Source organism: Genypterus blacodes, unplaced genomic scaffold (assembly GCF_046128005.1).
Source record: "Genypterus blacodes isolate CSIRO-AG114 ecotype Tasmania unplaced genomic scaffold, CSIRO-AGI_Gbla_v1 ptg000039l_1, whole genome shotgun sequence".
Taxonomy (NCBI): domain Eukaryota; kingdom Metazoa; phylum Chordata; class Actinopteri; order Ophidiiformes; family Ophidiidae; genus Genypterus; species Genypterus blacodes.
The window spans coordinates 3,984,655-4,011,320 of NW_027466852.1; the positions used below are offsets into that span (position 1 = coordinate 3,984,655).

The window sequence follows — 26,666 nt, forward strand, 5'->3', positions numbered from 1 at the left end:
AACTTAATTGGCAAATAAAGTGATTCTGATCTGATCTGATTAAAGTTGTTAAAAGTGAGTAAAGAGTTTCTGCCAAAGAAGGATATATACCAGCCAAAGGGATTTGGGAACTTGGCAACTCAAATGGGACAGAAGGGATAGGGACGGGGATATCAAACTATGTTACTTGCTATCTGAACAAATAACTCTGCCTGCCCTGAGCAACCTGAGAGATGCCATATGAGTCCCCAACTCAGGCTTCACGGATATGAAGTGAGTACTTCCACAGTTGGTTCTGCCAGGGACCTTGAACTTGTTCAAGTCTGCAGACGAATGTGCATTGTGTTGAGAGAGTGGTCACTCTGAGCCCCAATTTCCCTCAGCATGCAACTGCAATGCAGCCTGTCCTTTTATCATTGATTGTTCCTTCCTTGGTTTACAGCAATCACACACCAGAAAGGCTACATGGCCAATGGCTGAGTTGAGTGCAAGGATGGATTTTGGATTTAAATCTATCTGATTGGCCATACTGTGTGAAGAATTGCTGTCATTTCATTTCCAACATGGCCAGACTATAACGTCCAGTAAGAAGGATCTATTTTCAGTGAACTCCCATACATCTGATATTGATTTGAGCCCAAAACGTTTCCTCTAAGCCCTATATCTCATCCCATTGTATGACATACAACACAGAGACTGACAGAGCTACATATATTAGGTTCATGATTTTAAGGCTCTGATATTAATGAAGGTTTTCCATCTTTTCGTTCATCCATGTTTTTATGTTCATTTGGAATTTTCATTTGAAGAAATGTGAATGTAAATAAACTGGGAGATAATGCAAGCTGACTTAACAATAGTAAAAGAGAGCCAAAAAAATCTAATTGACATCTTTCACTACAGACCAGTCTTGATGTTGAGACTATGATATGGGACAAAGTGATGTCATCAAATTAATTCAATAAAACAAATATATATCATGTATTTTCTTCTTGTCATTTTCTTCCACACACACATCCCTCTGCTTGCCTCCCCTTTTCCAACACTGACTCCACAGAGCACTATCAACAGCATTCCAAAGTTTCCCAGATTCTTGAAGTTATTCTGCTTCTGTCCCTCACATGCCATTGGCCATTGGTACATGCTTAGTCCACAGAATAGTCCAGAATAGTTGACTTAATAAATGTAGGTTAATATTAATTCAGACAAATAAAGTCAAAGTAATTGTTTATTATAAAGCTGGTTTAATTTCACCTGTCTGTATTCATTATCATTCATTTTCTTCATGTGATGTGTGTAAGCATTTCAATGGGTGAATGATGAATTTGGATATGCAAGATTTAATCATACTGCATTTTGCAACGGTAGTAAATTTAGTACCGGCAGGACAAAGGACTGCATGGTTTGCCACTTAAAGGTCCTCGATCCAGCCTCTCACACACCCTGGGATGAAGACAGATAAAACAGAGGAGACTCTCCTCTGAGCTCAGAATTTTTTTCCCTAAGCTCAGTTCACTTCTTTAGCTCAGTCTACGTTTTCTGTTTGCAAAAGTCTTCTTTTGCATCTTCTATCACTTTTATTACTCAACAATTTGTATCTTACTCTTTTGCTCACAATTTGAATTTCTTATTTTGTTCTTGCAGAGCAACCCACCGTATTTTTTAACTTTATTTTGAATTTTGAATTTTGTGCAAGCAAAATTATTTTGAATTTTGCTTGCACTTCACAACTTGAAGTTGTGTTTCGATCTGCCGCCGAGAGTTTTATTCATAGTTATTATGCCAAATATTTTAATTTCCTATGACTCAGATGAACACCTACTTTAAAGAACCCTTAAAGACCTTCTGAGATCTCGAAGTGACTGTTGCTCCCAGAAACAGTATCACAGCGGTTACTCAAGCTTACCAAGCTCCATGGCAACATTCAACAACACAGGTTTTGAGACCAAGTGCACGCAATTCCTCCATGAATGATTTAAAGAAATGGTGTCACTTAGCTCTGATTAATAGGAAATTCAAACTGCTTGAAAATGTTGTAACCCCATTCAAGTCATTTTTCCAATAAATAAATACATTTCTTTCCATCATTCATCATAATTAATTTCATAATGTTTCAGTTGCTCAGCCTATTCACTTCGTAATAAACATTAATTTAGTAGTAACGGTTTGTCTGTGTAAATTTCTCTAAAGCAGAGTGCCCAGGGTCAATGTGAGTTGACTACTTCTGATATGAGATTGATTTGTTTGAATTGTCTTAATTGATTAGAATTGGGTTTGATTTCCTCCCAAATTAATCAATTAATTAACCCATTGGTAGGGGATGCCCCAACGAGTGAAAATACAGAAGTGTTGCTTTATTTCTCCTTCACATCTTACATGCCATGAAGGATGAGAAATGGAAGGGGTTTACAATAAAAGTGTCACAGATGAAGACAAAGAAAAAAGTGATTGAAACATAGACATGGTATTATTTTACAGACTTTGTGGACCTTCTCGTAAATATTTTTTATCTGTATTCATCATAGGGTTTTACATTTTGTATTATTAGGCAGTGGTCTTCAGAAAGGCTCAGAGGAAAGGGTGATTGATGTCGCCCCATGGAAGGGCCATCTGGCCGGAGGAGTGCTGTCTGACTCAGGCCCCTACACTGCGACCACAGGCACCTGGTAAAGCTGGCAAGGCACGCCCTGGCCATTTGCCAGATATGGAAAAACAGCACTTTGATTGGGATGCAGCCACTCAGCAAGGAGGTCCTTTGGGTTGGAAGGTTACCAAACAGAGTGAAGGAAGTTCAAAGGGCACCTCCACCCATGTGCCAAAAGCACATCAGAACCAAAAAACAAATAAAACAGGAACACCAACATATTCAGTATTCTAATAAAAAGGCATGTCAATATATGAATGCATAAGCCAATACAAATGACTTTAGGTGTAAATAAATAGACAAAGCAACCACTCTTGTAGTTACAACTTTTTTTAGAGGAACAATGATGGCCTGAAAGAACTAGGAACTGAAACATATTGATGGGCATCAATAATGTGTGTGTATCTCTTGTTTTACGTCCTGATAACAATAGCAAATGTACTAGGCAGAAAAATCATGTTTAGTATAAAACATGACTTAATTCAAATTCATTATAAACCTAACCAAAAACTGCAGGTCTACACGCATTGACATAGTCTTTTCACTCTTAAACTGTTTGGTTCAGTCCTATGGGTAGCCATGCATGCTGTAATTTAAATGCATCTGTACAAAGACTGAGAATGTGGTTCTTAGTCCAAATTGTGTGGTGTGGTGACTGAAACCCAGACCATGCTCATGATTTAGGGTACGTGAATATATAAAGGTTTTATACATTCTATCTGCTGTTAAATAGTAGATCTGTCAATTCAATTTGGCATTTGTAGCCATGGTAACATATTATGTAGGTTTCCCTGATAATTGCAAAGTGTGTATTTGTTTAAACAAAGGGGTGCTTGTGTACAACTGTATAGCTTTTGGCATGTCAAAACTAGGAATAAATACACATGAAATAATTAATATTTTAATAAATACAAACAAACCTAACAAATAAACCAGATGCACTCTGCTGCGGTAAGTTTGGAGGAAGTGACTAATCTATGCTTAATGTATTGCTGCAAGGTCTGGGATTAAACATTATCTTAATGTACTATGCAAGTTGAAAAAATAGTCTAGCACATAGGAAATCCTAGACTAAAATCTTAGCATTGCTTTTTCTGTGGTCAAATCCAATAATACTGCATGTTTTGCATTGCAACGAACCACACATATTGTCTACAAATTTCCCAACATACTGTCAAAAGAGAAAGTGAGCAGTCCAGAAAGTAAGTAAGGAATTTCCCCTCTCCAATGAATTTGGGCTGAGTTACCCAAATTATTTTAATTAAGTCTGATTTATGGTGTGTTAATCAGTTGTGCTGCATTTACAGATGAAGTGCAATTGCAGTCTCAATTTATGGTCAACTATGTTGTTGTGAGTCCGTTGTCACAACCAGGCAAGATCATTTAAACCTTCAAATGCAGTCAAATGCATTCAGCTGCTGATGATGCAAAAAAGATAACACTAAGTCATTGCCACTTCATGGTGATAGCATTTGGTTGACTTGCAATAAATCAAAGTGGACTTGAAAAAGACAATAAAAAGCACAAAGTGAAAACAACCTTACATGACACCAAGTACATTGTTTGAAAATAAAAAACAAAGAAACAAAAAAAATAAAACAATTGGTGTGACCACTCATTTGCCAAAGCACCTACTTCAGATTCATACTGACAAAAGCAGTGTCCTAAAATCCCTGAACTATCCCCTACCCTCCTCCCAACATCACACACTACTACACCACTCAGGTGTGTGGTGAGTCCAAGGAGTGAAGTGCCTGCTCACACAATGGTAATCAGTTGGAGTACACCTCATCTCAAAAAGCTGAACTCACTTTCTGGAGGCCCTCTAAGTAGTACAGGGTGACCCTGCTCCTGACTCTTCAAGCGTTACCTCGACAGTAGAAAGAAGTATGAAAGGTATTACACACAAAAACTGAGCTCAATTGGGCATGACCACTGTCAAATCAGAACTGGAGTGATTTCTTATTTTACTCTATCTCAGCACTGGAAATGATCCTTGGTGTGATATAGTCCCTGTTGTCCCGTGGACTGACTCGTCACTGAGTTGATGAATTAGGGTAATCCCCTGTGTTTCTGATGTCCAACAGAAAAACCCTCAAACACTAATGAGCTGATGCCATGACATTTATCCAATCTTGCATTCCACCACCTGCACTCTCACTCTGCTACTTTACAGATAAAGTACAACAACAACAAAAATATCCAATCTTTATTCTTGAAGCCATTTCAGGTGAGAGATTGAAGATAAATTAAAGTGAGAAATAAAAAGTGCTCAGAGGGAAGATACCCCCAATAATTGTGCTCAAGTCAAAATTTTAATGTAATTTCATTCTGTTGATGCATGTGTATCAAAATATACAATGATCGACAATGATGCTAATTGGCTGATGATTTTTCTTTTAAATCATGTCAAGGAATACAAGGACGTTCCACAAGTATGGTATTTTGCAAAATGTTAAGTAATTCAAACTCTTAATCTGAGTTATAGCGATTAAGATATATTGTGTTCTCTGTATTTACCCACATCATAAAATTCAAAATACTCTGATGCTACTATTAGGGCGTGACAAAGTCTGACACGGAGTGGCAGCAACAGATTTGGGGAAAACCTGCCTGTGCACATCAGCAACCACTGTAACATTGGTTTGTATCATTCATTATTAAGTGCATAAACGTTTAAAATCAAAAGTCCTGCCCAAGGGATGTTGTCTATTCAAGGTCCCTGGCAATAAAGACAAATGCCTAGAATTCCACTAAGTGGGCCTGTCGTGCTGGGAAATTGAAAGTGGAATTGGAAGTGCCCAGAGAAGGTTTTTCCCCATGGGCATGAAAGCCGCCACCCCCTGGTGATGTTAGCTTTGTACAGCAAAGTAGCAACTGCCCCTTAAAAGGAAAAAGCACTTCATAGCGTGGATGAGCAAAGCAGGAAACTGTGAGTCAGACTTGGAGGTCTGCTCCACTATGGGCAAGGAAGCTACAGATGATTGTGACTTCAGGTCTGCAAAAAAGACTTAAATACACAAAGACTTACCTTGAGGAGATTTGTGCATTCATGCCATGTTTAGTGCAGACCTGTGTCTATTACAAAAAAATTTTAACAAAGAAACCTGCACAGGTTAACGGATGACTGCGATTAGAGAGTCAATCAATCCAAGAGGCAATATATAATCTATATCTTGGAACAAGTCATATGTGGATTATGTATACAGATTCTATGAAATATTAATATCAGATGGATATTTTATATGCAATCCAGTGCCTCTGCTGGAGTTGCCTTGTCACCAACCTCTGCCATGTAATGGGCCATGATGGCTAGATGTTGTCTTGAAGAGCTGTGTGCCAGAGAGTAGGGACGATCAAAGCATCGTCTGAGGGACAAATGGTAATTTACCTGTGTGTGTCAGGGCTGAGCTAAATATGCTTAGACACTGGCAGATGTGGCAGACACTGTATGTCCAGATGTCTTCATCTGGCCCCTGGTGTATATTTCCAGGAATGACTCCATACACAGATGGAGCCTGCCATGAAAGAGAAGGTGGTTTTCTAGGCAACTTTTTTGGTTCACAAATCATATGGGCACCTTTCATAGAATGTTGCTGGAGGCAGGAAGGCTATTCATTCATTGGCAGGACAATTTAAGACAATTTGATTAACACGTGATTTTGTTATTATTTAATTACTGCACCTTTACATGTTTATTCACACCTGCTACTGATTAGTGTCATTCTGTGCCTGTTATTTTTAAAATGTATTTGAACAGCAGCTGTGTAATATTGTTTCTTTTTTGTTTGCTTTTTATTCATGATATACTCTATAATATAATTTTGTTATTTACAGTAAAATAAAACTATATTATACATGATCAACGGAATTTTGATACCAATCAGGCTGGTGGTGGCACTGTAGAAAATCATTGAACCAAAGAATCAAAATTATAATTTTCCTTGACTGCTTAGCTCTTTCTATATATGGAAAGGAGGGAGGCAGTGGCTCAGTGGGTAGTGCTTCCGCTTGGGAACCGGAGGGTCGCCGGTTCCAGCCCCTGCCGAGGTGCCCCTGAGCAAGGCACCAAACCCTCAATTGCTCCCCCCTCTGCGAAGGGTGGTAATGTAATGTAAGTCGCTTTGGATAAAAGCGTCTGCCAAATGATCGTAATGTAATATGCCCCATCAATCTGCACATGCCAACAGTGTATGCCATTTAGATTTTTTTAATAACAATTGTAATAACTCCTTCTAAGACTACAACTATAACAACAACAGTCAATTGTCAGTAACTTCAGAACTGGAAATGGTAGACTGAGGAGTTTGTTGGTTTTTCTCTGAGGGGAGGGGGTTGATCATGGTCTAGTCAAGAACACATTAAATGTCATCATTCATTGTCAGTACTCAGCCTTGGCAGAGGTCTTTGAGTACCTATTTGTAGTTACCTCTTTTTAGCCTCCTGAAAAAACAACTGATAGGTCAATTGTGTCAGGCCTGAGCTGGCAACTCATACCTGCTTGAAGAGACACGGCTGCTACCCTTGTACTTCATGATTCTTGAAGTTCTCCTTTAACATCTCCTCCAGCTAACAGCATCAGTTTACAGAGCTCACAGTCTACTGTTACCTCCAGCAAAATGGCAGACCATGTTAAACACCGAAGGTGTCAGCTGATTCTCTCCCTGCAGTCAAGAGCATTCTGACATTCAGCAGCCCTGAATCTCTGTAATCTACAGGGAACGGCTATTACACTTGCAAGATTGATTTGCCACTCAGGCTATCTATAATTCTTGCTCTTTCTCTCACGCTAGCTTTCTCTCTTACACTGTGTGTGTGTATAATGTGTTTATCACCAGGCAAAATAAAAGTATCAAAATAGCTTGTTATAAGGGTTTGACAAGTGAATATCATAGTGGTTTATCTATTAAAGGTGATACCAAATACAGATCCCCATTTTCATTTTGTTTTTTAAAGTACTTATTAACAATATATATTATTCTTCTGTGTGCAAAAATATTTCACATATATTCTCCCATTGTGCAGCACAACTGTGCATGTTGAGTGAAAACAGACTTAAGTAGTTTTAATACTAACTAAGTTAGTAGTTACTAAGTTAGTCCTTTCTAAGTTTGAAATACTGCCTCTCTAAGCTGCACAAACAGGCACATATGCTAGCCAATTGCTTGCTTACTAGCTTTGTACTTTGTGTTTGGGTCGAACAAGGAGTGTAGGTAGGTAAATTCAAATGTGTTAGATGTTTACATGTTTGGAAGTAAATAACCAATCAAAAATAAAGCTTGCAGGGCAGTTCAGGACTCTTGGTTTGTCTTATTGGATGAATTTCTATAGATTTCTATGGATGCCGCCTATGGACTGAGCCCAACTGAACCCAGTGAAATAAGTGAGTCAGCTTGGGAACCAGAGGGTCGCCAGTTTGAGTCCCCGTATGGACCACAAAAATAGCCTGGCACCTGGAGAATTGCCAGTTTGCCTACAGAGCACTGGTAAGCTGCCCTTGAACCCCAAAACTGCTCCAGGGGCGCCGAATCATGGCTGCCCTGCGCTCCCTCTGTATAAAGCATGTGATCGTTGTGTGTTGTGTTATATATGTAAGATATGTATAATGCATGTGTGTGTTGTGTGTTGTGTTACATTTGTAAGAGGGGCGCAAGATGCATTTCAAATCTGTGTGATTGTATGTGACTGCATGTGATTGCAGGGAATTGACAAATAAAAGTATCTTATCTTGGATGTCCACCTGAACTGTTGACACAAAGTTCAACACATACATTATTCCCTTCTAGCTTTCACAGCATAAATAAGGGAAATTATTTTTAAAAAAAAGCACATTATTTCCTCAATTGTAATTTGAGGACATAATGAGACCAAGTCAGAGACAAAAACGCAAAATAATGATTTTCAGCACAAGTAAATGGCTTGTTACATTTTCCCATTCAAATAGAGCATGGTGCATAACAGGAATGTTCACTGATCTTAATGAAAAGTGCTGTCACAAGGGCTCATTAAAAGACTTGTGAATATCAATTTAGGAGTCCTCTGCACATGCATGTAGGAGAATCAGTTTGGTTGTAATTTGTGATTGTAATTAGTGTTGCAAATCACTTTAAGGCCTTGAATAGAGAGCGCCTCTCAATTTTTCAACTGGACTTTTGCAAATCACACGGATATGATGGACAGACAAAAAAAATAAATAATTATATAACAATTTAAGAAAAGGGTTAACTTTCTCTCAGATGGAAATCATGTCCCCACAGGTGAGAAACCCACTACTTTGTATTTCACAGCAGTTAATGTGTCAATTCAGCCCTTATCCTCTTTTCCACCATTCAACAGCAACAGACCTTTTCCATTCTGTTTTCGAGACTGTGGTAAAATTATGGCCGTGCAAATGTAACATGCTGTTTTCAGCACATCAAGGCCAGCAACCACATAATTCTATCTCAACTATCTACATCTTTATCTCCCCTATGAGTCCCTATGAGTGCACCCACACATATGTATCATTTGGCCACTCTAAACCACTGACCCCACAGAAACCCCAGGAGTGTGAATTACAACACATTCAGACTCTCTTTTTCTCCTACCTATCTCATGAAAGTTCCCTAAAAGTTGAAATAATTACCCAACCCAACCGACCTTCCTGTTTCAAGCAATACATTTTTGTATTCACTTTTTGTCTCCTTTTTATTATGAATTATTATTAGTTTTCCTATTTAAGTAAATGTTTATTGGTTTGGTAAACAGCAATATTGTTTTAAGGAGCCACTGTATGTTAGAAGTAAGAAATTGCGATGTGTTCTGATCCCAATTTTTCATTCAAGAAAACAAAACAAAGCCGGCCCCAAAAGGAAGTTTTGGCAGGAGGGTGTGAAACTATCGTAAATCACACCCGATAAAGGGAGAACAGAGAAGCCAGGCAGATAGAATTTTGACTTTATCCTCTTCAGAGGCTGGTCGTCTCTACTCAAGATGTTGTCTTTATACTTTACCTTGTCAAGCCCTACCCCTGAGAGACAAGAGACTACATCGCAGTCCTCTTTTTCTATCTAAGATTCCTTCCCTCAGCATGTGCTTCATTCTTAAGAAACTCTAAGAAATGTGTTTGTTTCTATTTTTCTCTATTGATAATTAACATTTTCTGTTTTTGTGAGTCTTAATTGTGAGCTTGAAAACTTAAAGTTTAAAATTGTGAGGCCAGCAAGATTATTCTTTCCATTATTGTGCAGAATAGGTCAGAAACAATTTTTCTTTCTAAAATTCTTACATATTCTATACATTTTAACTCAGTTACTTCAGTCCTCACCACACAAAAGGAGTCCTCCACTAACCAAGAAGCAGGCTGGTGTGAAGAAGTTCCCTCAAAGTGCCATTGAAGTAAACCCGGCCGCTTGACACTACTAATGTCAGGTCACGGCTGGAAGCTGTAAGTGGCTCTCTGTCGTTCCACCTTCTACACGAACTCAAGGCAACAACTGCTGGGTGAGAAGTGAGCTGTACAGGAACTTTTGGCACTGTCCATACGCGTGCTTCGAGATTTGCGCCGCGATTGAACACAACACTTTTGTTGACGGGTGGGTGCACACCAATGCGTGCCGCGGAACAGCGGTTGAAAAACACTGACCTAGAGAATTACCTAGTATTGCTTTATTTCCCCTACATACAGAACAAACAAGTGTGTCAACTGCTGCAAAGGTATAGAGCAAATTAAAGGCATGTTTGTTTTTCATTTTGAAAATTTAGAGCTAACCCATTTTCACCAGCATGAGTGGGCAACACTTAGAACGGAACAAAAGCCACTTATCAAAATGTGTGATGAAAGGACAGAAGCAAAGCCTTTCATATTTTTTATGAAGTATTTGATTTGAGGCTTTGTGTATTCATGTTGTATCAAATGTAGTCAATTAACTCGACCGACTGACGACCTCCTACGTCACTCACTTGACGATAAATCTTTATCTTCACTTTCAAATTTCTGTGGTTTACAGATTGCTCGGGATTCAATTTGTGCACAATACATCTTTTGTGCAATTGTGAGCCTGAGCAGAGTGAGCCTCTTTCCTGAGTGAGCCTGATTTCAGTGGGAGTTTCTTCCACAAGGTTTCTGTCCCACTTCAAATACCTGAAGAATCATCCTTGACGATCTGAATTGTTATGAAGGGGAGGAGGTTTCCAGCATTTTAATCCTTTTTTGCCACAGTTTGAATATCTGCATTCAGAGGGTATCTGGTGATTCAAATTTTCCAACCTTCCCATGTGAAATCTATGGTTTCAATATGATCTCAACATTTACCTCTTTGTCTTTCTTGATGCTTCATAGCCACTGACATTGGCTCTTTGACTGAACCAGCATTCAATATGTTATACAGCATTATTTTTGTCACTCAGCAAAAGGAGAACCTTCACTTTCAACCTGGTGCATTTTAGTGGCAATTCTGCAATAATTCTTACCTGAGCAAGCACACTTTCATCATAAAAAGCCTAATCTTTTGTACTGTAAGTAAAGGCTTACTCAGTGATCCTAAGATATTATTAGTGTTGTCAATTTCTGTGTAAACCAAGACTTTCCTCTTAAGGTTGAGCCATTTGTTGCCTGTTGTTGGACAGTTGTTGTTTGGAGGCATATCCAATACCGTGAAACTATTCTCCCTTGTGGTGTTGCTGATTTATGCAGTTACACAAACATTTTATCTTAAAATTCATGCAGTAGTCTTGCTGACCTAAAGCCAGGCTAACAGCTTTGCCTTCTTACATATGCTTTACCATTTCTGTCTACAGTGCATACTGTAACTCAATATACTAAAACTCAGTATGTGTTTCCATAATATACTGTAGTGGTTGTAATAGTACATTTTATATATTATCCATTTCTTGAGCATTGATAACCTCTGGCCATGTTTGGAGGCAAAATCCACCAATGGATCTCCCTGAGCCACTATGTGCCCTTTTTTCACCCAAGAGTCGACAAGCAATATTGGACTGGCCAATCTCTATCATGTGACACCAACGTACCTTGCGTCTCTCTTGGTTCTGCAAGAATATGGCTACATATTCTGGCTACATAACCATACCGCTTTGTTATTGAATCTCAGGTGTGTGTGTCGGGGGGAGGGGGAAGAAAAAACACTGTCAGCACAGGATCTGGGAGGAACTGTATAAATATAAAATAAATGCTTTGTACCTCCCAGGAAAGCTAAACTGGCAGGTAAAAAGAAACAGTTTGACAACACACAAACTGTTATGGAGGTAGGGTATAGTGCTTTTGATCACATTCTGTACATTTACATGCATGCATGTGATAAAAGAAAAAATGCAGAGTAGGTTGGATACAGGCGTGGCATTAATAGGATTGCGTCAATTGCTGAATATGCATAACTTGTCGTTTAATCAGCTTACCGGTGGAAGCAAGCCAGGTGAGGAAATGCATCAGGAGAATTTTTACATTGATGATGAGCAGATGGAGTGTTTACCTGCTTCAGTAAATGGCATTACAAATTCTACTGTAGACCTCTCAGAAACAAACATCCATTTATGCAGTTTTTGCGCCAGTTGTGTACACGTTGTTTGAAAAAATGTATTTATTTCATCACATGATTTCAATTAGAGTTAATGTTTTAACATGGATGCCGAGGTATGAACTATAGGATAAAAGCCTTCAAGTGGTTCAAGTGGTTCAGGTGGCAGAACACTTTTCCTAGAAGGCATTTTATTACTGGCAGCCAAACAGCTATTAAAATGTCAAGTAAATTACTAAATAATTTCTAATGCATTAATAAGGGCTAAGACAATGTTTCTCTTGAAAAGAGGAACTCAAAAGAGCAGTGAGGGCAGGGTCAGTATCAGTTTTACTAATGGACTTAATGCTGCAGAAATGCACATTATGCTAAATTTACCATGACCGACTTTACAGTGCAGGTACTGGCGCGCTCATATTCTTTTGGCCTGCATTTTTGCGCACTGACCATTACCTCCTGCCATCATTTCATACCAGAACATGTAGTGTATGTAATGTTGCATATGAATTTTGTCGGCAGACCTACCCGCCATATATTTCCAGACAAAATCTACTCTGTAAAGCTCAGCCTCTATGTCACACTTGAATGGCCCCTTAATAGTGTGCAGGGCACCTCTCTCCCTCACAACCTTTACCCCATCACCACGGATCCCATCAAAGTGTCAATCGTATCATCACCAGGACAGTGTGGCTGTTGAAATAACACCACCGGCTAAACCTAAGGATAGAGAGGTACAGAGAGGTACAGAGAGAAAACGCCACACTAATGCACAGCAATATAGTGTACACACACAGACAAATATATATATATATATACACAATATCATACACTGTATATAGTAATGTGTAGTAATTAAGTCAAATATGCTCAAGTTGGAAATGTGAGACATATTTTAACTTTAACCGTAGGCTTGCAAAATTTAGACAATTTTACGAACCCGAATATTTAAAGCATCTTATCAATCAATAATCAAGTAACCATGAACACCAGGGGCCAGCAGTCAGAATTATATACACACTGTTACTAAAGTAAAAAAAACTGGTTCATATAATGAAAAGTCCCTATTCCGAGTAAACAACCTGAGCAACAATTATTTTGCTGTTTTATATTTGTATTTTACAAAGTCGGTTCCCAAATCTGCGACACAACCTCATCTGAGTGAATTCATTTTGGGGGGCTCATGACAAATTCAAACCACTTCACAAACATTAAACAAAAAAAGCAAATAAAAAACAAGAAAGACTGAGTCGGGAGAAAGATCAATGAAAATATCCACACCTTAGCACTCTTACGGAAATGAAGTGTGTAATAGGCCTCACAGACATGGTTCAGAGTGCCTTGATATGCTCAATTTAAATTCAATTCAATTGTATCTTTATAGCGCCAAATCACAAAAAAAAGCTATCTCGAGGCACTTTACATACAGCAAGACAGCTCAGGTCATAGTGTGAGGAAGAGGCATAGTGTCATTAAAATGTGTTAGATCACATCAAAACTTTAAATCATCAACCCATTTGTTTTAGATTTGTGTGTGTGTGTGGCAAAAAGAGCTTCAAAACAACACCAAGATTTCACATCTCGTTGATTTTTATGTGCGACATGCATATTTGTAAGATGTAATGAAAAACTTTAAACAAACATTTATGAATCAGGGAACATAGGTGCATGACACCTCACTGAAATAAAAACTCTAGCAGTGTTTTGTTTGAACTACCCCCATGGACTATGAAGTATATAACATTTTTCACATGGGACTAGGAGCCCATTTTGTTTATGATCAAATGCAGCTTGATGGCAGTAAGCGCTGCTCAGTGGAGTGTGACAGCAGCCGCCTGCCTGCTCGCAGTTCTCATACCCGAGGGATGAGTTACCCCACACAGTTGCTCCGGTGGTGTTTGTTGTTTCAATGTGCATTTCCCTTTCCCTTCTCTGATCACACTAGGATGCGCTAAATAACAGGTCTGGAAACAGAGATTAGGACTGGCTCACTTTGCAATTGGATCGTTAAAAAGCTACTAGCCTGCAGCGACCAGCCATTTTTTGTTAAAACTATACTCACCATAAAGGCAAAGTCTCTACATCATTTGAAACAGATTATTCATTAGGATTTTTCTGAACAAAATGAGTCCAATTTATGACTTTAAATTCAGTGGTCAGTTCAATTCAGACAAAATGTAGAACACATATTTCCTTGTAGACCTTTCAGAGAGTCCTTTGTTGAAGGTCAAGAGTTGTTGTGTCCACAGAGACAGCAGAGGTAGACAAGATGATAATAACTCCCTGTATGAAAGTAAATATTGGTTGATATGTGAAGTACCGTAATTTTCGGACTATAAGCCGCGCCTTTTTCCCCATTTTTCGACCCTGAGGCTTATATAACGGTGCGGCTAATCTATGGATTTTTACAGCTAACGGCCACTAGGGGAATTCCTAAATCTATGGATTTTACAGGTTACAGTCCTCCGGAAGGCGGCCGTGTACTGCACCTTAGCCTAAAAGATGAGGACAAGGATTAATGACTTTTCTGGTAGGCTGATTACCGTATATTTTAAGCAGCCGTGTTACTGCAACTTTAGGCTTACGCGCTTACTGTCGTGTTACAGGCACTTTATTTTGCACTTTTAAATAAACATTTAATTTAGCCATTGATATTGCCTCGTCAAGCGCTGTAAGCTTTGTTTTTTGTTATGGTACTACTGTAGGCTATAATGTAGATCAGTGGTTTTCAATCTTTTTCATGCCAAGGACCACTGCTGTAGATCACTGCCGGTACGTGCGCTGGGAGCGCACCGTTTAAGTTTGAAAGTTGAAAAGTTTGTGTGTCTGAAACGCTTTGTGATACAGTACAGTTTACACAGAATAGTACACGTTCTGTAGCTACTATTGCACTAAATGGTAACACTTGAAAACGTTATGCAAATATGCAACTTGTTTGTTGAAATGTTAATAAATGGGATTTTCCTCAAACAGCCGCCTCTTTCCCGACAATCCCCTCTGTGCACGAACCCTTACATATGGTAATTAAACATTAAAAAACCGGTGGCTTATAGTCCAGTGCGGCTTATATATGTACACATCATTCAATTTAGCTTCTGCGGCTTATATTCAGGTGCGTCTTATAGTCCGAAAATTACGGTATGTAAATATTTCTAAATTTGTAAAATCTCTCTCTTTCTCTCTCTCTCTATACATAGAGATATATAAATAGATATATTACATATATAGATATATATGTATTTATATATTAGATACGTCACATAGATATAGTTATTATAAAGTTTGAGTGAAATTTTCCCTTTTTTGCACAAAATGGTGCCAAAACAGGGCGCAGCTGCTTTAAATGGTACAAAATATACAGCTATATATTTAATATAATAAATATTATAACCCGCACTCTCCAGTAGGTAGTTGGTGTCAGATAGTTATCTTTAATATGAGAGAGCTGCCAACCAAACATGCAGAAAATAATTAGGGGCATAAAAGCGGGGATGGGGAGCTCAAAAAAAGTCTTTAAGCACTTAAAACATCTATCACATGTGCAGAAACGAGAACACTCTTATAGGTGTTGGTATCTGTTTTCCTGGTGCCCTTTTTGTTGTTGTTTGTGAAATTTTCATTATATTATCTGGGTGGCGCAGAAAAACGCTGAGGCACTAAGCCCTAATGTTAGAGAAAACCCTGGAGTAGATTCAAACAAGTGCCATAGTAAATAACTACAATATCTGGTCTGGAACGCTGGAGTATTTGAATACTTTACTAATACTAAACTCTTGTTTGTTATGTTGGTTGTCGTTTTTTGACAAAGTGGCTTGACCTACAATTGACCTTGAAGGACTGTAGAACTAATAATCACTGAACTTTGGTTTATGTATAAGTTAGAGTCATCAAACACTTGGGCAAGTGAACAATGTGTGGTGAGTGGAGTCGAGTCCACATTGACTAAAGCAGCGTGATGAAATGTAGCAGCATGTAGCATGGCCTGATAATGAAGAGAAAACCTTGGCACAAAATATGCACATCAAAGTTCAGCAATGACCTCAAATATGTAAGTTTTAACCTATGGGAGGACTTTGTAATGTTGGCATGCTGGTTATTTGCTCTCATTATGCTGTCCACCAAAGAGAACGTAACAGTTTTGACAGCTGAATATTTAAAAATGCGACTAAGGGCCAGCCAATAACCAAAGCGTCTTCTGTGGCAAGACATGTTACAGCAATTAATGTGATTAAGTGCAGCCGGGTGATGTGGAATGTAAAAATAAAACACAATGTCTATTTTTTATTGTGATCAAATCTTTTCATTTAACTTACATTACTGCTCTTCAGAGGCAGCCGTTCAACAAAGGCCCCTTGTGATTTTTCCCACCAAAGGCATCACAGAAATTCATATTGGTTTTAAAAACAGAGAGAGAAAACCAACAAACTCAAGTGTGATTTAAATGTTGCAATGTCTTTATTTAAACTTGGCTAACATATTACAACACACCTTTGACATTGGTCACAACGGTCAGTGTGTAGTTTTAAAAGACAGATAATCAATGGTACTATGTTAACTGTGGTCAGATGTGGTCAGATGTTTGCAACCATGACACTTGACATAGCACCACTGATGAAGATATTTCCTTGAGTGATACCATCAGTATCACATTTACTAATTTCTTGGTGATTGAAAACATCTTCAAATTGTACCAGAGGGTCCCAATTTTCTATCAAGGGATAGATTGGCTTTTGACTTTTCGGTCCTTCAAACTTTCATTACATCAGTCGCATATTCTGGTTTATTTCACAGGTGGATGTGAGCTTGGCCTACTCACATATATTTAATAAATTATGCAATTGTGACATGGAATGTACTAGACTGCAAGACGCCAACTACCTGAATGAGTACAGAATAGCAAGTGCAAATATCAAGTGTCAGCCCATTGAGAGTTATGCTAGCAGTGCTGCTAATTGTTTCATTTTAAAGCTACGTCTGTAATCAATGACAGAAGTAATGTAATGGAGAAAATCGGAAAATACTGTCAATAAATAGGTGTATTATGCTGCCTTCTGCTTTCATCACTGTTTGTTAAGGTCTTCTCCATTTAGCATATGTCGTGATAAATAACACATTTGATTTCCACTATACTGGATTAAACTATTTGTAAATGTGTTCAACTTACTGCTCAACTGAAGGCAAAACTACAACCATATGAGAGACGTGACTTCAGTAAAACAAAGCTCTGGCTTGGTAATAAATTGGGCATTGCCATCACTATGAGTATGCATATACAACCATAAATAGACTCTCTCAACACAGACAAGGTAGCATGAGACTGTAAACTTAGACAGAATGTATTAGCACATGAGTTTCTCACTTCAGAGAACCTCATGTAATCAACTCATTAATTGATGACAGAATAAGTTGATAGCCTGATTATCTCTGTGTAAAAAGAAATGAAATTTTACTTTAGCCTCTGCTTAGGTGTTATTGTTCTGTACCATGTTCCTTTTGTTGTATTCCATCATTGTATCTGCCATCTCTGATATCAAGAGCATATTTAATACTTCAGAACAAACAGTTTGGAACTTTTGATAGGCTATTATTTTCAAAAAAGCAGTAGAACCAAAAACCAAAAGAGAACACCCATAGATATATATTAAACGAACACCAGCTTTTACAACGTAAAGGCCTCTTTTCATATCTGCCAGCGTATGTGCGTCTCAATACTGCTGCAATCCATGCCCGTGACAATTTTCTACTTATTTAGCTATAATAATGCAAATATTCAATAATTCTTTGATTAAACTGAGTGTTAATAAGTCATGGTTTGTTTTAAATTGTGTGTGTGTGTGTGTGTGTGTGTGTGTGTGTGTGTGTGTGTGTGTGTGTGTGTGTGTGTGTGCGTGTGCGTGTGTTGAACATGACAGCATTCATTTAATTTGGTCTCAAGTTGGACTTGTCCCATATCTCTGCGTGACAAATCAATGTACTTAATGTCTGACATTTCATAATGCAAACAATACTTTCCTGTTAGATGTTGGATGCATTTTGCATGGGCAGTGTGTCGCAGGCCCCAAGGTGAGATGCTTTTTGCCTGTAACCTTTTTCTCTCAGTTACACTGCTTTCCCACAATCACATTTGAAATCAGTTGAATTTTAATAATTATTTTCATAATTGCAGCTGTAGGAGATGTTTGGCAAAATGCATAATCTGAACAAAGTAAAAGAGAAGATGCAAATTGAATTGTTTTTTTCAGTTTTGTTCACATTGATGGAGTCTCCTTGAGTTACACTGTGTCTCTCACTAGGATAGACTTCAGACCCATGTATCCCGACAACAAATAAACAGAAAGAAGCAAGGATGGATGGATGGATGGATACAAGGGCACACAATGCTACTGAGGCAGTGTGCCCAAAAAGATGTTCTCTTATAGTGATTGTCACTTTTTACTCTCATAGCTGGAGTTGTATCTATATGCATATCGTTTGTGTATGTTTAAGTTTTTGTATCTGTCATTGTCAAACACTGCACTACCATATGAAACAGACATGTGACTCTACCTGGCCACACCTTATAACACACACTGATGGAGGTTTTTCTAGCCAGAACAGCCAGATGTTGTTACGTGGACTGTTTTTCTTCGTGTTTAACATAACCGTGATTTGATGGAGGCTTTTTAAACTCTACCCTACTTTGTGTGCCATGGAATACCTGTGTCATTGCTTCTCTTTTGGCTAGTGCATTATTATAATATGTTTTAATATCATTTAGCCTTTCCTTAATTGAAATTTGTATTGTGTATCATTTATAACCAAATGTTAATCATTGCAGTTGTCCAGCTTTTTCTGTGTATTGCTGGATTTTCTACAACCCAAGTTGCAATAATGTTTCAAACCCAGAGTGAATGCCTTCTTTTTGCTATAGTCCGCCAATGCATTAACTGAGGCTAACATACAGAGTTACTAACTCCAAAAAGAAAATTAAAACAGTAAGATGAGATGACTGAAAACTTTTTCTCCAGCAGGACTATGGGCCATTCAGTGTTATTGCTACCACTGACTGTCCACCTACACATCTGAAAGCAATAAACTCACAGCCCAGTTCTTCAGGGGCTGTCAAATGCTTTTATGAGGAAAATACAAACTGAAGCAGAAGTTGACATGAGTAGTGCATAAACCATCGAAAGTAAGCAGGAAAGATAGAACTCATCAATGTGCTATACAGTAAATCCTAGAATATATTGTAAAGCAGCCCCACGGAAATATGTAGGTGTTACTGAAGGTCAAAGATTTGTTCTGGTTAGCCAATTTTACTGAAGGCTAAGATATGGATCATGGCTTATCGTGGTAAAAAAACTCGCCCATGGCTGTTGGCAGTCATCGCCTGATGTGAAGACTGAACTCAGAACTTTCAGTGCTACAGGCAACTGTATGATTATTCTTTTAAAACAACTAGTGCCACAATGCACATGTCTTACTGCTTGGAGTGCATCTACTCAGATTTGGCATTACTGCCCCCACAATTTTTGAAGGAACTGGAACTGCATCTTCGAAACAAGTAGTGTAACATTCAAGAAGATACTAGGAAGCCATGATTTGGGACATTTTTAGACATTAGGTGGTAAAAGTACCCCAAACCTACTTCAACACTTCTAATCGACACCAAAATCATAACTCTACTGTGCATAAGCATATGTTATACACTACTATCAAAACATTCAAACTGACAAAAATTCCATACTGAAGCTGCTACTTCAGACAAAGAGCAGCAATCCTTCCAGTGTGTTTCTATCCACCAGATGAAATGTCCAATTATCTGTTTTATTCTAGTTCTGTTTTGGTCTCCACAAACTCCTGAGAATATATAATGTCTTTAGTTTGGTAGTTTCTGTACTTTCTTTCAAAAGAGATGCATATCACACTGAATTCAAACTAAAATATCCCATTACATCTATGCCTTATTACAGCCATATTGTGCCATCCTTTATCCACTCCATTCAGGCATTGTGTGTGTGCACATGTGCGCTCAAGTCTGTGCATCTTTGCTTGTAATACATATGTTAACTCATGTTTGCTCTTTGAGGTTCATATGATTTCAGCGGCCAATGTCTCATGAGACATAATGATTCCAATCCGGCTAACAAGCTTCCAGTAATGTGGGATGATTAAAACAAAGGTTAAATATTAAGTAGAGCACATTCCTAGGGCCTCATTTTAAAACAGCCCTGACTAAATCAGTGAGTATGTCGAAAAGAGAGAAATGGCGCACACAGAGAAAAGAATCTGATTCACAAAATTGTGCGCATACATATTGTGCACAATTACCTCTTTATGAATCACAAGTGACTTAAAAAGGTTTGCCCGCCAAAAACCGGGGGCGACCTTCTCCGAATGGAAAGGTTCCTGGTTGGATTCTGGGCTTCTCTAAGAGAGCCTGTCACAGTGTTGTTGAGCAAACACTGAACGCCCGACTGCTCCTGATGTGCAGGTTGAGTTCGTGCATGGTTTGCCCCCACTCATTAGTATATGAATGGGTGAATGTGAGGTCAATGTAAGAGCACTTTGGAGAAAAACACTACAAAAGTACAGATGAACCATAGCTGTTCATCATAATGTCTGAACCCTAGACCAAAAGAAGAAGTTTACAAATAAATATTCATCTACTTGTGCCAGCTGGAGATAACAAATAATGTTTTGTGGGAAAACAAATTAAAACAAATGTTGAAATTAGAATTTAGTTGAGCAAGATAATGTTGCTGCCACTGTGACTGTGCATTATCAAGTAATAAAGTCCATTGTTCTGTTACATCTTTAAACGCAGCACAACTTCCCCCAGGATTTGTGTACATCTTGTAAATCTCTGGATGATCGTCCCAATCGCTTTGGATTCAGGAGAGCTTGTGTTTTCTCACATAACACAGCAACATTTCTGCAGCTTTTTGCGCTCACACCTCAGGCGTCTGTACGCCTCTCATCTGCGCAGTTTGGAAGCATAGAGAGGTGCGTGGGGGAACACTACAGGATTGAACTGAGACAATCTATAAGTTATCAGTAAAAACGGTAAATCAGAGATCTTAATGTGGTGATTTAAATGAGTGTGTGTGAGGATTAGAACATTAAACCTGTGATTTCATAGCACGTGTATATACCAGCGGTATCCACAATACGCATACATGACGGACTCCACCACGGGAATTACACAATTGTAAAATGATTGACTAGGAGAGGTGTTGTTTGGGAGCCAGTGTTGTGTTAAAATGCAGACATAAACACGCACATTTAAAATGCCAGTGTGAGTGTTTGTTCTGTCGTCGATGTTGAGGCTGTGACTGTGAGAAGAAACGTTGTGAAATCTGGCTTCATATCACTGCCTGTCCATCGGTGCAACGAGATCCTCCTGTCTCTAAAATAGGATAGGCCAGAGTTCTGGTACCAGGGCACACATTCTCACATAATGTTTGTCTTTTTAAATCACAATGGTGTAGAAAGTGGCGTGTGCAAGTTTAAATCCATGTTTTGTGCATATGCAACGGTCTTAATGAGGCCCCTGAAGTGTATTCTTTCTGACTTCAGCTCGGTGACATGTTTTTGACTTATCTCTTAATTTATACAGTAGCTCAGCTGCTGAAGACTAAGGACGTCTATTTCTCCTTATAGCATCAATTCTACATTTTTAATGCTGGATCCTCTCTCCCTGCCTGCCTCCGTAAAGCTGTTTGCATCAACTGAAAGAATAAGGTCAAAGTACTTACAACACAGTTATACAAGTATCGTGTATTCATATGCAAAATCTAACAGCATGACTAAATAGTAATAGGTGTTGTGTTTTGAGGGTGAAATCTGGTATTTTGAGAGGTTTTTATTGGAATGTCCGTTTTTATGAGCTACAGCTTCTGAAACCCACAGAAACACCTGAGGCACAGGATGGAATTTTGCTCAGAAGCAGAGGAGAGTGTATGGAAACTGGTGATATGTGTTTGAAAGTAATTGGTTTTGTTACAGACAGGGCTAAGTGGTGTGCGTGTAACACAGAACCGTGCAGTTGTGAAACAGCCAGCGATCCACTCCAGAATGGCAAGTTCAGGGACAAATGTTCTAAAGATGAGAGAAGCTGAGGAGCAAATAGGGATTACTTTGCCTGTTTTGCCTCCTTAAAGTCTCAATCCACGCTAAATTCCAAATGTTTGGATTCCGGAGGAGCCGTTGAGATATCAGTGTGAGGAACAGATGAAAAGAATATCTTGGAGCTTTTTTTTAAGCTTCCCAGAGACTTTCTTCGTCTCATGTTTGTTACATTTTGAAGGAATGCAGGAGTGATAGAATTTAAAACATTTGCATTTTCCTTTCTTAATACCACATCCAGGATTAGTGGCCTCTAAAGAAGTAAATACTTAACTTGGGCTTGCACCAAATCATTTTTATGAGGGAGGCAGTAATTGCACTATGATGACACTCTGCAGACTGAGACATCCAGTGAACAATATAAGCGACAGTATATAGCTACTGTATATACATACAGTACACTGCATCACAGAGTCTCCCCATGGACTGAAACAGAAGTGTGTCTCAGTTTTAAGAAATGAGGCACGCAGGTACAACCACATTATCAGAATGTTTTCTCATTTTGGACATATGAAGAGGAATTTACCGATCCAAGGTCATTGTCCCTGTGAGTCTGGCACATTTGTGTTTTTGATGTGGTCCAGGCGAGGCCACATCAAATGCAAAAGCACACATTAACATTATCTATCATTAGGTATGGAATGAACATATAACATTACATATTACATAATTTACTGATCAAGCATCACTGTAATAACTTCATGCTGTGAATTCACTGACAGCACAGTAACACTCCATTGATTAAACTTAACTCTGCGTTGTTGTTAACACACTCAGATGAGAAATGCTGCTGCCTGTGCGGCTGCATGTCATAATGCAGCAGCACATTATGACATGCAGCCAAGCTCCCAGACAGCATTGTTTTTAATTGCTTTTTGTGCAGTACCATGGCCAAAGAAACAGCTTTAAAATAATAACACTGAATAAACAATATACAGTGCATTTCACAGATGTGACTACAGATAGACACTCCGTGAGCTACTGAGGAAATGTGCTGATGTCCCAGTCCATGTTTTGCTTTTAGACATTACTGCTGGAAATATAATGCAAGATTTAGCTCTGTAAAGATTTTTAGCTGTCATGCGATCACGTATATGCTAAGAAGCTCACACAGTAACTTTCAGCGTTTGCTCAAAGCACACATTCTGATTCTGGTCCTGACCTGTCATAGATAGGACTGAATATGAAAAATGATATCTGCCAGTGCCACATAAGCATTAGCACACCTGAGTGGAATGCAGCCATCAGAGATATCCTTAAGTCAATATTATCAGATAATAAGATGTAACGATTGAATTGAATGCACAGTTACTGATTAATAATGCAATTTCCATTATTTTATTTTTTTTACTTTTTTGCAAATTACTATTTACTAGTGTCACTGTCGTCTTTGCATATGGATGTGAAACGTATTTTGAAAAACATTATCTGTCACTATAATACCGTTATCAGGTTTTCATGTGTTAAACAGTGATGAGTCAATACTGTGTCAACCACACAAATCCAGTATCAATCCTCCTCAAGCCACTATTAATGGTAGTAGTTGCACTCATGACAAGTCAAAGTATGATTGGTGAGAAAGTTCCCCTGCTGTTAGGGAAGGGGATTATAGAAATATCCTTCTCAAATCTCAACGCAACTGCTTAACCTATGAGAAGCAAGAGCTTTTCATATCTGACAATATATGAAAGACTCTAAATCCATCAACCAGGCAAAGCAGGACAGGATTTTGCTCTCTGCTCAGAACTTTGCAGGCAGTTCAGGTCCATGGCTCAGGGAAATCTGCCCGCAGAAAAGGAAGGTGGCTGAAATTGCTTAATGTCTCTCACAACCTGCGGCACTACTCGAAAATCTTGCCCTGTGGTCAGAGATACGCCGTGCTCAACATAGACAGCTCTATCCCTGCACCAATTCAGCTGCTCAGACTGAACAAGATCTGAGCTGAAGCCTCTTCTCACTCTCTCTCCCTTGGCGGTCACTTTCTCCCTCCCCCCACTGGAGTCACAGAATGCAGCTAAATGAGTAAAAGCCCACAACAGCAGACAATGTTTATGTGTTTCAATGATCTGGATAGGCTTAAGTTTAATTCGTGGCTGATATAATGCCACTTAATTAATTTTACCTGAAACTGCATGATAAAACTCCTGACATGTGATTCTTTTAATGTCATTCAACACTCTTTAATACTAAACAGTGTTGTACTGAACAATATCTGATTATATCTTACTTAAAATTGAAAGTGTATCAGGTTCAAGTGATATTGTATTAGAGGCGTGAAAGTGTGTGTGCTCTTTGCCTTTTTCTGAGCCTCTCCCTCTCTCACACACACACACACACGCATACACACGCACAAGAGAGAAAAGGCTGCTCTGCCCACCTGGCGGCCGAGGCTTAGTGTGTATATGCGGATTTGTCCAGTCAGTGTTGCTTAAAGTGCACATAATAAATGACTTACGCTGCTGTTCTGGCCGGACCAGTGCACCATAGCCTGGTTGTGGGATGAATCTCCGGTCAAGGCGAACGTCGAACTGTTAAGTTTAAGCTCCTCCTGTCTCGGACCGGTGGCTCTCCGGTCCTCGCCGCTCCAGCGCAGCTCAGAGCGAGTCACTCTGCGTCCGGCAGCCGCTGAGGTGATGTCCTCTCCCGGGTCTTGACTCTGGGCTGAACCGGGGGACATGGCTTTACCCACCTCATCCTGGACGCCGCTGCTTCTTGTGGTGCGCTTTCCGAATCGGACGGTTGAGGTTAACAGAGCCGGGTGAGCTTTCTCTGGCTGGCCACCCGTTTTAACACTGGGAACTTTCATCTTGGGTCGATTAAAGTCACTCTCGCCGACTGGAGTTTGATGTTTTGAGCGCACCTCGGGTGTATTCCGTTTAAGCCTCGCCTGGGTGTATTGCGCCCCGTTGTGCGCGCATTCAGCGGAGCCACCTGCACAACCGAGTCGCCGAGTTCTGACACTGGGTCTCTCTGCCCAGTTTCCATTTCCAAAAACTTCGCTCTCTGACACTGTTGCGGATTTAGATACGTCCATTTTCAGCATAAATTCCTGTGGGCGAAACGTATTTCCAGACTGACATGACCTGCAAGTTATTTCTGGCTTGGTGACATGAAATAAACAGAGCATCGACAAAAGCAAAAACCACTTTGGGCAAAATATGACCTTCCGCTCCATTGCTGGTGGCAAAGAATGGGATCTGGAATCCGGCCACTTTCCCCTCTTCTTCCTCTTCCTTTTCTTGTAGTTATTTGCCGCTCGGTTGTCGAACTGCTGCGCAAGTTGTGGCGTTGCCCAAATGCAGTGTTGTAAAAAGTGCCGCTGAGTCTAAGTGGTCCAAGTTGAAGGATTTGATCAAATGAAGCCCTGCGCGCATAGGGGAGGAGCTGAAGATCCAGACTGAGAGATGGGTTGGATAATGTTGCAACTGTCTTTCTCCATATTTGATATTTCGTGCCATATGGCAGACTATAATTAAAGCTGCCTGTTATACACTTATTTCACTCTGCTTTTTATTCCTCTACTAATGTCAGCTGCGCACAGGAGAAAGCTGCGGTTTGTCGGTAAGACATTCCCATGATCCACACTTTATCACCCGCCTTCAGGGGAATTTAATTGTTTAATTTAGCAAATGAAAGAGAAACAAATATCATTGACAAACGTGTTTAATTACATAAAACTCAATGGCGTTGGGGCTCAGCGTGGGGCTTCCTGTAATTGGACAATAAATTGCAATTATGCACAGCATCAAGGCGGTAATATGACTTATTAACCAGCAATAACATACCGTGTAGAAACACGAAGATTTGAACATATCTCTATCCATGTGCATCATGTTGCAGCGTGGTGTTGTGCAGGCAGCATACCTCGTGAGGCATGCTGGAGAATCACCTGTAAGGTGAAACAAAATGTTGTAGTTGGCAAGTGAATGCATCGTGATCATTTAAGTGAACTGGAAACAAACCAAACAATCATGTGTAACAGCACAAGTTGTTTCCCGACATTCATGAGCTTCTCCATTTCTTGTGTCCCCAAAGGCAGCAGGGAGGAGTCATCTCTTTGATATGTGCTCTGCAGCTTTCTGCATCTAATGACTGCAGGTTATGGTTACTGCTGATGAGCACTTATTTGCACAAAGGGATACACAAATGTTCACAAACCACTACAACAGCTGGTTCCTTTCTAGTTCACTGCAGAGGAAGCTGCCATAAGGGGAATGGAATTGGTGTATAGCGGCATCAGTGGTGATCAATGTTCCCACAAGGAAGATATCCTCCAGAAAAATGAAGATGTAAAGAGTAAAGTATCACATCATTAGAATGCTGGGACATTGTACAGTAAAAGAGAGGTTTTGTTTTCAGTTTTGTGTCTCATTCAAGGGCAGGACATTTTATTTTGTGACTTGGTTACTTCATACTCAAGACAT

General features: G+C 39.3%; 1 protein-coding gene across 1 annotated transcript in view; it reads right to left on the reverse strand.

The window, feature by feature from the left end:
* The window catches only part of sorcs1 (sortilin-related VPS10 domain containing receptor 1), a 132,682-nt gene extending 107,265 nt beyond the window's left edge, over nt 1-25,417 (reverse strand). Inside the window, exon 1 of the mRNA XM_076148133.1 lies at nt 24,698-25,417. Within this exon, the coding sequence (XP_076004248.1) occupies nt 24,698-25,417 (720 nt within the window). The remainder of the gene's footprint in view (nt 1-24,697) is intronic.
* Nucleotides 25,418-26,666: the final 1,249 nt, after the last annotated feature.